Source organism: Eulemur rufifrons, chromosome 19, assembly GCF_041146395.1.
Source record: "Eulemur rufifrons isolate Redbay chromosome 19, OSU_ERuf_1, whole genome shotgun sequence".
Lineage (NCBI taxonomy): Eukaryota > Metazoa > Chordata > Mammalia > Primates > Lemuridae > Eulemur > Eulemur rufifrons.
Window position 1 is genome coordinate 68140224 of NC_091001.1, and position 9713 is coordinate 68149936.

Genomic DNA, 9713 nt, shown 5'->3' on the forward strand with positions numbered 1-9713 from the left:
TAAAAATAGAAAGAAATTATATGGACAGCTAAAAATACATATAGAAAAAATTAGCCGGGCATGGTGGCACATGCCTGTAGTCCCAGCTACTCGGGAGGCGAGGCAGGAGGATTGCTTGAGCCCAGGAGTTTGAGGTTGCTGTGAGCTAGGCTGACGCCACGGCACTCACTCTAGCCTGGGCAACAGAGCGAGACTCTGTCTCAAAAAAAAAAAAAAAAAAAAAAAAAAAAAAAGACCTACAGTATTCTTTTCACAAGCTAACAAATATTGAGAGGTCCTGGTTTATTGTGCACACTTATTTGTAATTATTATATTGAAATGTCACCCTAAACAATGATGTAACTTTTCAAGAGGTATCCTTTTGTTTAAAAAAAAACCAAAAAACAAAACAAAACCTAGCCCCTGAGAGTGGGTATACGGGTCTCCCTAAAACATGCAAACTGCCCATACAGACAAGTCATGCTGATGTCCCACATTCTACAACCAGGTATTTCTCACCCCAGCCTGAAATCCTCACTGTTAGGCTACTGTGTTGAGTTAGAAAACAAAGGTAAGAACATTGACCCCTAGAAGAGCCCTGTGGAAGTAACTGGCAAGATGGAACTGCAGGGTCCTAACCAATTTGTTGCCTATTAGACCAAAAGAGATATGAGGATCATTGACTTCAAGGCCTCTTTTTAATGGTGAGCTTACTGGGGCCCAGAGAATGAGTGATTATGGACTAGGCATGAGAAGTCTCACCAGTTTGAACCTACGAGGTTATAATTTATTGTAATGTTAGGTAGTTTCTACCCTGACAGTGATAGATGGAGTCCTTTAAAGCAGACTTCTGTGGTGAGCTATGGATGACAAAGGAAGTGCTGAGACAGGCTTCACTGGGCGGCAGAGCTCTAACTCTGTGGTTGTGTATCATAATCTCTAGGATTTAAAGATTGACCAGAAAACTCCTCTACGAGTCCTTCACCGAAGGCCCTTGGCTGTGAGAACTCGCGTCATTCACTTCATGGAGACACACTATGTGGACGCGCATCATTTTCGCCTTTACCTAAAAACTCAAGCTGGAACGTATCCTTCCACCTTCTCACTGCAATAATCGAACCAGAACCCTATTAGAAGAGTTAATGCTGCCCTAGAAAAATAGGTTCAATTTGGTCTGGGAGGTATTAGGGAAAGGATGATGTTGGAGAAGAATGCTTTTTTAAAAAAATTTGTTTGAGGTGTTTTTTCTCATTAAATCTGTGTTTTTCAAAATGACATTTTAAACCCTGGGGTAGCAGTCAGTTCAATGTCAGCTTTAAAGTTATTTATGTTTCATGTAATTACAGTGTCTTACACAGTGCTTAGCACATAGTCAATACTCAGAAAATACTTTTGATTGATTCATTTGCTGTCTTTACATTTTTTGCAAGTCACATATTCATTACCATATCTAGGTCCTTTCAACATTTCAAGCATGTGCCCCAGATGAGACCCAGGTAATAGATGGGAATGGTGTTACTTTACATCTTTTTTTTTTTTTTTTAATTCTTATTTCAGCATATTGTGGGGGTACAAAAGTTTAGGTTACATATATTGCCCTTGCCCCCCCGCCCCCGCCCCCCAAGTCAGAGCTTCAAACATGTCTATCCCCTAGACAGTGCGAACTTTACATCTTGATCTTAACTTTACTTGGCCACTGGCCCAGTACAACAGAGAATATTCTTTCTCTGTATGCCTTGTGAAAAAAATAAAACATTTCAGATTACATGTCATTTGTTTGAGCCATATAAACTTGGCTGAGAGTAATACTGTGCTGGCATCAATACCATTTTCAAAGACTGCAAAGGGTTTTGGCTGTGTTATAAATAGAAAGGCTGAGATGAGAGTTAAAAATATCCATAGTCTGAGGCTCATAATGTGTTTATAACCTAACCTGATTTGTGTGGTTTTGGTAAGTTTGATGTAAATACAAGTCCCAGGTCATGCGTAGTTTTGTATTAGAACTGAGTTGCTGATTAAAATATATTGGGGAGCTCCAGTAGTTTTAGCTTTAGTTTACTTTTCAGAGGTGTTCCTAGTTTTTGTTTCTTGGTTTTGTATTATTTTGTGATCCAATAGCATGAAGTGATAACATACCTTCTAACTGGCATAAAACTAATGATGTATTTATGTATATAAGAAAAAAAAACCAAGTTTTAAGCACTAAATACCATTATCACTACGTTGCTGTAACTAATCTGCCTGTCCTTACCCACCAACCTGCTTTCCCCTCTTCCTCCTCTGCCCCATCCCAGGAGTGACCTGGATTTACTCAGTTGAATCAGGTATAGGTTATCCACTCCTAAAAACTTCTAAGTTTTGCAATTTGAATCAAAGAATGATCTATTTAGATTCCAGTGGACAAATCTTTGTATCTTTGTTATTTGGGGCATATTTGCCTATTGTGGGTGGAATTTCAAAGCAATCACAGATTTTAAAAAAATATTTTTATCCATTATAATTCTGGCTCTAGTTTTGGTGTGTCAAGGAGAAATGCAATGTCTTCTGGAGAAGCTAATGTCTTTTAAATCCTACCAAAACATTTTTAGAACCAGCCATGTACATGTACTTAAGATGTTAGCCAATAAAGCCTGTTTGGTAAACCTTTAGATATATGTTTATACACAGAAGTATATGTAATTTTCACATACTAAGTTTATTTTGTGTACACAGTATGTATTTATGTTGCTTCATACAATGAGCTAGCTCATTTGACTTAAACCTTGTCTCTCTGGCCATGAATAAGAACATCTCTGGACCTTTTAATTGGTTATTCTGGGGCTTTTTGGTCATCTCTCCTCATCATTGCTGCTCAGGAGAGCATTCTCTAAGAAAATGAGAGAAAAAGATTGACAATGGGTGAGTTTAGCCAAAAAGATAGTCACTAGATAATTACATGTCTTATGTTTGAGTCAAAACATTTGGTGAAGGTAGAATGAATAAACATTCAGAAAGTGAGGACATAATTAATATCAGCCTATTATTGTGTTGATTTTTTATTTATCATCTGGGAATAAATTTTTTCTATTCAAACTCTATTAAATATTTTATACAAAATGGTTTATAGATAACATAATGCTGAATGTTGGCAAAAACATACCTTTTAGATAACTATTGTCAAGGTTGCAATAGACTCCTCTGTAAGAAATGCTAATATAATCTTATTAAGAACAAATTCCACAATTATTCATTGACTCCAAAATTTGAAGACCCATGAGGGAGATACAAAGTTCCCCCTTAAAAAAAGAGAGAGAATTAGCTTAGTTCTCTTGCTAACCACATTAGCAAACAACTAGAACATAGGTCCTTTGATAATCCTTCTGAAGGGCCTTCATTAAGAATAAATTAATATTCTCATTGTCCTTTCCATCCTATTGCCACTGTGTCATGTTATAGGGAAAGCCATCACTGAGGTCACTCTGGTGTGTGTGTGATCCTGTGGAAATCTACTATCTGGCAGATGCCAGTTGCCATTATTGAAAAATGGGACCAGAAAGATGATAAATAGAGATTGTGGCAAAAAAGAAATAGTTGTTTTTTAAAAGAATTGAACTATAGGTAGTTTTGAAAATCCATACCCAAATCTTGGCACTTGTAGATGAGCTATAAAGAAAAACGAAAGTCATGACTTTTGATACGTTTGTTGTAAACACAGGTCCCAGATCCTGATGTTGGCTACCAGTCCAATGTAGGAACCAGCTTGCTGTGGCTTGTTTTCTAAGACACACATCACAAGTCAAAGCTCAGAAATGACCTCTCTTTGGTAACATTTCTGCTTTTGTTTATTATTTCCCTTTCACTTAGCAAATCTCACCAAACAGTTGGAACTGCATGTTATCTTCATTTTTTCCTTAAACAAACTCCAGCTACATTAAAGAGTTTGTACATGGAGACTTTGGGAGAACTAAGCCGAACATTGGCTCGCTGATGAATGTGACTGCAGACATTCTTGAGCTGGATGTTGAGGTAAACCTTTTATTGTGGAATGTACATTTGCAAATTGAATTCAGCCAAAGTTAAGCTATTTTGCATTAAGCCAAATAGCACTACCTACCTTCATAGGTGTTTGAAAATGATCAAAATCTCACAGTAGTGTATTACATGGAGGGACTGTCTTCAGTATAATTTTTAAAATTTTTTAAAAAATTCAAGATCTCATTTATGTTCCTTGCAAATACGTAGCTAATTTACTAACTACACTTTATATTAATATATGGCATCAGATCTAAACCCTTGAACCAAGCAAGGAAATAAAGTTGTAAGCACTCTTCATATGTCCCCTTTGGATTCTGGAGAGTTCATTCCCATACCTGTTTTGTTTTAGAAAGAATTTAAGAAACTCAGAAACATATATTCAGGACAAGGGTAGAAAATGGGATGAGCCAATAGTTATTAATAAAAGCAGTTCTAGGGGACCGTTACGATGTGGTCCAAGTTCTCTGTTCTTATAGTCTGAGTTGAAACAAGGTTAAATTCTAAAATAGGCCGGGCGCGGTGGCTCACGCCTGTAATCCTAGCACTCTGGGAGGCCGAGGTGGGCGGATCGTTTGAGCTCAGGAGTTCGAGACCAGCCTGAGCAAGAGCGAGACCCCATCTCTACTAAAAATAGAAAGAAATTATATGGACAGCTAAAAATATATATAGAAAAAAAATTAGCCGGGCATGGTGGCGCATGCCTGTAGTCCCAGCTACTCGGGAGGCTGAGACAGGAGGATCGCTTGAGCCCAGGAGTTTGAGGTTGCTGTGAGCTAGGCTGACGCCACGGCACTCACTCTAGCCTGGGCAACAGAGTGAGACTCTGTCTCAAAAAAAAAAAAAAAAAAAAAAAAAAAAAAAGAAAATTCTAAAATAATTAGAAAAATGGATTTTTCAGGCAATTCTCCATAAATATTTTGTTAGAGCATCAGTAGGTGTTGAGTCACAAATTGTGCTCCTTGATGAAAATATGATTAGGAATAGAGTCCTTCCTCGCTCCATCCCCCCAGATTTTAGAATAGGCTAGCATTTTGCACTTGGGAGTATTATCAAAGTTATAAAAAGAAGTGGGTATAGTTGCCTAGTGTGAAAACAGCTTCAGTAATGAAATGATCACTGGAGCATTATTACCTTACCAGCAATTCTCTCAAGTGCTCTTTTAGATTATATTTTATAGAGCTCCTGCAGTACAGCCAGTGATAATACCTTCAAGGTTGCAGGGAGCCTCTTCAGTAAGATTACCATTTTGAGGAAGACAAGCTTCTGTTAAAGAAAAGCCCAATTGCATTCATCTTTTTTTTTTTTTTTTTTGAGACAGAGTCTCACTCTATTGCCCAGGCTAGAGTGCCGTGGCGCCAGCCTAGCTCACAGCAACCTCAAATTCCTGGGCTCAGGCAATCCTTCTGCCTCAGCCTCCCGAGTAGCTGGGACTACAGGCATGCGCCACCATGCCTGCCTAATTTTTTCTATATATTTTTAGTTGTCCAGCTAATTTCTTTCTATTTTTTTTTTTTTTTTTTTTTTTTAGTAGAGACGGAGTCTGGCTCTTGCTCAGGGTGGTCTCAAACTCCTGAGCTCAAATGATCTGCCCGCCTCAGCCTCCCAAGTTCTAGGATTCCAGGCGTGAGCCATTGCGCCCAGCCTGCATTCATCTTTTTTGACCTGAATTCTTAGAATAGCTTAGAAGTGTCAAAGAATCACAGGCCAGTGTTTCTCAACCCTGATTGTCCATTGGAATCACCTTTGGAGCTTTTTAAACAATTTAACATGCCTACCCTCCCCTGCCTTCAACACAACACAAAATTATGACCAGTAATGTTTAATTTTCAGTTCGAAAAACCACTCATTAACTTACATATGGGTGTTCGGTGTATGGCTGTATTCTGAAACAGAACCAAAATATCTTCTTGAGATTTATAAGACACACACACACGTGCACATGCAATAAGTTATTTAGGCTTTTCTAATAAAATTTTTCTGAATCTAGTATGTGAAGTGACTCATGGATTGATGAAAAATTTTCAGTAAATAATTTCAGGTTTTAAAATTTAAATGTCAACAAAAACCACAGATATAGTGGATTAAAAAAAAACTAAAAACAAAAAACTTTTAAAGTAGGTTCCCTAGGGTAGTTAAGACAAGGTATGCCTTGACACTTCTAAGACGTGGTATGTGATTGTTTATGTGATTGTTTGTGGAGACAAAAAATAGTTTGCTTACTGTAATTTCATTATGACTCAGAAGATCAAGGTTTTGTTGTAGAAGAGTAAAATGAAGGTAAGTAGAGGTAGATGAATTGGATTTTAAAAGAAACAAAAATCCAGCTCAAATGAAATGCTAAGATCCTTAATCTTTTTCTAGTTCTAGGTGATCTTTCATAATTCATTTCACAATTTAGTTGCTAAGTTACAAACAAGACTGTAAGTTTATAGACTACTTGTTAAATGCAAGATGGGAGAATGAAAATGATCAGAAGAATAAAAGTTGCTCAGACTTCTAAAGGAAAATTAGTGTAGCCACCTGAATTTGCTACTTTACCCATAAATAACATTTTAAAAATTTAAATCAACTCTATCTTATCAGCCAAAAGGTACACTTTAATAACCAGCTGAGAAGCCAAATACTGCTACTCAGTTAATTCAGATTATTTCAGGCCCAAGAATCCCTAGAATGGACTTGAGTGTTAAATTGTGGTATTCAATAGCTCTTTTCTTCAAATGCAGTTTCTTCAGTTGCATTATATCAAAACTATTGAGTTTATACAGCATTACCAGCAAATGCTTACCAGAACAGTGATACCTGTTTTACTGGCTTGTTCTCTCCCTTCTAGTCTGTTGATGTTGACTGGCCACCTGCTCTGGATGACTAGCTTCCAAATTTGGAGGCACAGAGCAGGGTTTTCCTGGCATGATGTGGATATCCATGGAGCACACACTGTAAAATGGCTGTTTACCCACCAAACGGTGTCTTGGAAACCATTTGGATCATGTTGATCTATATATTTTTAAAATTTGTTGTAACATCTCAGGATCTATATATGTATGTATACTTTATGTTAAATTGTTCCAAGATGTTTTATGATTTTTTTCATTCCTCCCTCATCCCCACAAACCAAACTATGGATAACAAAACCATTCTCCTTAATTCTTTAACTTAAGAGAGTTACAAAACCAGAACACATTCTGTTAATTTGAGAAGCTGTAATTTCTTTCAGCAAGATTTCCCTCCACAAGAGACATACCATCTTTAAAATTATGTTCTAAATTTTTTAAACTAATGGAATAAAAGTTATATCTAGATTTATACAGCATAATAGCCTATGATATTCTAAGATATCAAAGCAAATCTGACATCATTAATATTTTTCCCAGTAAGCCTCAGGCAAACTATTACCAATAGAAGAACTTTGGATGTGATTTGTGACAAATCTTAATGACCTCAAGTTACTATTTCAACAATCTAAAATTATTGATACATTTTTCCTGTGGAGGGAAAGTGAAACCTTAGGAATTGAGACATACCATGGTAAGAGACCATAAATCTTTTCAATAAGGATAAACAAGTGCCTTTAATAACTTCAATCCCAGGGTTAAGAATTTGAAAAATTGAGATTACCAAAAAAGGTAAACTGATTATTTCAGAGTGCTTCAATATATTGAATTATAAACATCTTAATACCTTATTAAGGTAGATAGGATATTATCTCAATTTTATAAATATGGAAACCAAAGAATAGAAGTTAAATGACTTCTCTAAAATTGTCAGTTACTTCCATATCTAGGACCAGAACTAGAGACCAAGTTTCTTGATCTCTGGGGTCTAACAAACCCTATTGTTGAGCACCAGTTGTATGAAGGAGACACCTAAGGTTTTCCATTTTAACTCATATAACCATGAGAGTTGACTTTTGGAATTTAAATACCAAATCATGTAGCTTACCAAAAAATAGCCAAAATATATTTCGTACAATCTCATATAATTAACCTTTGTTAGTAAGTTAATCATCTGTTGGTATTATGAAGAGGAAAAACATTAAATAAGCTAAACCTAAAGAAAACGATGGGCCTTTAGGAGAAAAGTTTCAGAAAGGAGGCTCATTAAAATTTCAGATTTAAAGTATAATTTCCATCACCCTAATTCAACTATTTGAGCTTCTTAAAGGATATATGTGGCTTGGATAGTATTGGATTACTCATTGTTTCCCATCTCTATATTAAACATAGTTCACAGATATTAAGATTCACTTTAGATGTGAGGAAAATGGTTTTAATTGACATGAAGTCAGCCAACCACTTTGAAACCATGTGTTTCATATGTGAATAACAGCAAATAATCTTTTCACTGCTTTGAATGCCAGAAAATAAGAAAGGGATAACAGAAATAAACTTTTGATAAAAAGGTAAGAACTTCTGTGTGAATGTTTTTCAGTTTCTGGGGAAATTTTGCTACAAAAGAGATTTAAATAATTTAGGAGACAATTTTGCATGTTTCTTTTGGCTCAGCTTTGAATTCAGTGGATCTGCAATATGGAAGAATCAAGAACCCTTCCTTAGAAAACTTAAATTAGAAGACTTCTGTTTCTTAAATTTCTATTCCTGAAGTTATGTAAAATGTCAAGCAAAGAGCAAATATTAGCTGTAAATACTTATTCCAAATATTCATATAATTTTGAGACACAGGTTGTTTAAAGTAGGTCTTTGTTTTAGGCAGAACTGGGAACATCAATTAATGAGAGTACTATAGTTTCCCTTTTGCCTATATAAACATCTTTTAGTTTCATGATTTCCTTTTTTAAGCTTTGTTTAAATTAGAAGTCTTTTTCATAACACTTAGAGAAAGAGCCCTTTGTACTTCTTAGTATCTCTTTGTCCCAAATATAGTCTGTGGTTTATCTTAAGAAAAACATCAACTCTGAATACCTGGAAAAGTAAAAAAAAAAAAAGTTGGTAAAATGAGAAATTTCCAAGTAAGATAACTGGTTACATTTGCAAGTTATGTGGAGTAAATTTAGAAGTCAAATTTCCATTTTGTAAGAAGAAAACATCTTACTTTGGCAGATCTTTTCTTTTGGAGCTTTATTCTTTGATTTTTTAGTCCACATAAGAGAATGAATTTTGATGTAAGATTTTCTGTGTTTTAAAAAATGGTACCCTTTTTTATTATGAAAAAATATTACTTTTATGATTCTATTTTTAGTTTTTTTCATTTTGAAATAATTTCAAACTTACAGGAAAGTTGCAAGAAAAGTACAAAGAACCTTTTTCCCCCGAACCATTGAGCCAATGATGCCTCATCATCCCAAAGACATTAGTGTGTAATTCCTACAAAGGAAATTCTTTTTTTTTTTTTGAAACAGAGTCTCACTCTGTTGCCCAGGCTAGAGTGCCATGGCGTCAGCCTAGCTCACAGCAACCTCAAACTCCTGGGCTCAAGCGATCCTCCTGCCTCAGCCTCCTGAGTAGCTGGGACTACAGGCATGCGCCACCATGCCCGGCTAATTTTTTGTATATATTTTTAGCTGTCCAGATCATTTCTTTTTATTTTTTAGTAGAGACAAGGTCTTGCTCTGGCTGAGGCTGGTCTCGAACTCCTGAGCTCAAGTGATCCTCCCGCCTTGGCCTCCCAAAGTGCTAGGATTACAGGCGTGAGCCACCGCGCCCGGCCAAGGAAATTCTTAAAAAACAAAAAAAGATATTCTTCTACTTAAAGACAATATAACT

The 9713-nt window shown here is 36.0% G+C and overlaps 1 protein-coding gene across 2 annotated transcripts in view; it reads left to right on the plus strand.

The window, feature by feature from the left end:
• The window catches only part of PUS10 (pseudouridine synthase 10), a 57601-nt gene extending 48653 nt beyond the window's left edge, over window positions 1-8948 (plus strand). For both annotated transcript variants that reach the window (XM_069494315.1, XM_069494316.1), the window contains exons 16-18: window positions 923-1065; window positions 3885-3984; window positions 6824-8948. In XM_069494315.1, coding sequence (XP_069350416.1) covers window positions 923-1065; window positions 3885-3984; window positions 6824-6862 — 282 coding nt within the window. In that variant the 3' untranslated portion in view covers window positions 6863-8948. The remainder of the gene's footprint in view (window positions 1-922; window positions 1066-3884; window positions 3985-6823) is intronic.
• Window positions 8949-9713: the final 765 nt, after the last annotated feature.